This window comes from Mchenga conophoros, unplaced genomic scaffold (assembly GCF_057382185.1).
Source record: "Mchenga conophoros isolate Kocher_MC1m ecotype Shallow Benthic unplaced genomic scaffold, M_conophoros_male_GT1.1 unmapped_scaffold_9, whole genome shotgun sequence".
NCBI classification, from domain to species: Eukaryota; Metazoa; Chordata; class Actinopteri; order Cichliformes; family Cichlidae; genus Mchenga; species Mchenga conophoros.
In genome coordinates, this window is record NW_028182336.1 from 37,501 (window position 1) to 40,000 (window position 2,500).

At 50.1% G+C, this 2,500-nt stretch overlaps 1 protein-coding gene across 1 annotated transcript in view; it reads right to left on the minus strand.

Annotated features, from left to right (window-relative positions):
* The window catches only part of LOC146546148 (uncharacterized), a 17,271-nt gene that overhangs the window by 10,457 nt on the left and 4,314 nt on the right, over window positions 1-2,500 (minus strand). Inside the window, exon 3 of the mRNA XM_085266669.1 lies at window positions 1,478-1,656. Within this exon, the coding sequence (XP_085122795.1) occupies window positions 1,478-1,648 (171 nt within the window). The 5' untranslated portion in view covers window positions 1,649-1,656. The remainder of the gene's footprint in view (window positions 1-1,477; window positions 1,657-2,500) is intronic.

The window sequence follows — 2,500 nt, forward strand, 5'->3', positions numbered from 1 at the left end:
ACTGGGAAAGTAAGTGTCGTAGAGGGATGAAAGTGGTGTCTACGGGGGGGTTTCGGGGTGCTCCGGACACCCTGGTGAAGACCCCATGTCGATAGCACCAACGGTTCTGGACTTGGTGTAAATGGGTCCAAATTTGACGGAATAAAAAGGTCAAAGTGGCAGATAGGAGTGTCCGATCGGGCCGATTCCACCACCACTGTACTCAGCAGGCCCTGCCGGGTCGTTAGACACGCAGCATGGCAGGGATCGGTGACATAACATGTAGCAGTTTCCCTTCACAGAAGCGTCTGCAGCGGGTGGGTGGAGGAGGAGGCAGCAGAACCAGGCCTTTGGAGCACTGTGTCATCTCCTGGTCCTGATGCTTTGAATCTCCCTCTCTGTCTGTCTGTCTGTCTGTCTGTCACACACACACACACACACACACACACACAGAAGCTGGTCAAGTGCTGTGCAACTGGGATTGCACCTGTCGTCCACAGGAGGGCGCCTAGCTGGGAAGTCCAGTACATTCCATATTAAAGTTGTTGCAAGTGCATTTTTTGTGTAAAAGACAGACACACACACACACACACACACACACACACACACACACACAGTAAGGTCTGAAGTGCAAAATTTGAATTACATTCCTTTGTATCTCTCCCTCTCTCTCTCTCTCTCTCTCTCTCTCTCTCTCTGTCTCTCTCTCTCTCTCTCTGTCAACACACACACACACACACACACTCACACACACCAAAGCACACAGACAGAAGCTGGTCACAACTGCTGTGCAACTGGGATTGAACCAGGGGGGCTCCCTCTGCTGGCTCAATGCGGTACAAAGTGTCAGAAGCTGTTAGATATCTGCTTTTGACAATCAATTGCACCTGTCATCCACAGGAGGGCGCCTAGCTGGGAAGTCCAGTACATTCCATATTAAAGTTGTTGCAAGTGCATTTTTTGTGTAAAAGACAGACACACACACACACACACACACACACACACACTGTAAGGTCTGAAGTGCAAATTTGAATTACATTCCTTTGTATCTCTCCCTCTCTCTCTCTCTCTCTCTCTCTCTCTCTGTCTCTCTCTCTCTCTCTCTCTCTCTGTCAACACACACACACACACACACACACACACACACACACACACACACACACACTCAATGGAGTATAAAATAAAGACCGGGGCAGTTCTCTCACTGGAGTCTCTTAGAGTGGAGGCTGCCCTTGCTAGCAAGAAGTTCTGTGTGTTTCTCTTCTCTGAGTCTTTACTGAAGAAGTGTTTTATAACATTTTCCTTAACAACTGACATGTGTTTTTTGTGTAAAAGAGAGAGAGACACACACACACACACACACACACACACACACACACACTCACACTCACACTCACAGGCTCAGAGATGAGGGAAAAACAACAGAAATCAGGATAGATTTTAATGTCAGGAGATGCCCTGTGATGCTGGGGCCATTGTGTAAGATTGGAATGTGTACCAGTGGCTGGTGGGTGGTCCTTGAAGGTCCCGGGAGGAGGCGGCGAGGAGGCAGCGGGTGGCTGGGCTTGAGCTGTGGATCAGGGACGTCATTAATTCTGCCTGGTGCTGCGTGTGCCCTGTGCAGCTTGGATGTCTGCCGCTGACGCTCTGTGGTTCCTGTTCCTGTCATAAAAGGCCCTGTACAAGGGGATAAGAAATGCATCATTGGTTACCAAAATAAAACAGTGTCTTTCTGCCTGTGTCATTCTGTTTGGTTTCTTTGAGCGTTTGTTTCTTAAATACACAGCAAGTGTCACTCTCTCTCTCTCTCTCTCTGTCACACACACACACACACACACACAACACACACCAAAGCACACACACCAAAGCGCGCACACACACACACACACACACACACACACACCAAAGCACGCACACACACACACACACACACACACACACAGACACAGACACTGTGAGGTTTGCAGTGCAAAATTTGAATTTTAGTGCATGGTGATTTGTCTCCCTCCAGTGGCCCACGGCAGGTATGATGAGGCTTAAATGATAGGTTATGGGGAAAAAGCCAGGAGAGGATGGGACAAAAGTGGAATAACTGAAAAAGTAAGAGGTGTAGAGGGCTGATGTTGGTGTCTAGGTGGGGGTTTTGGTGGGTGCCGGACGCTGTGGCGAAGAGGCCACGCCGATGGCTTCTTCGGTTCTGGAGATATGGCGAATCGGACCAAAAAGGATGGGACAAAACGGTCCCAGTCGGAGAAAGGAAGGTGCAGAGGGCCTGGGTCCACCACCACTGTACTCAGCAGGCCCTGCCGGGTCGTTCGACACGCAGCATGGCAGGGATCGGTGACATAACATGTAGCAGTTTCCCTTCACAGAAGCGTCTGCAGCAGGTGGGTGGAGGAGGAGGCAGCAGAACCAGGCCTTTGGAGCACTGTGTCATCTCCTGGTCCTGATGCTTTGAATCTCCCTCTCTGTCTGTCTGTCTGTCTGTCTGTCTGTCACACACACACACACACACACACAC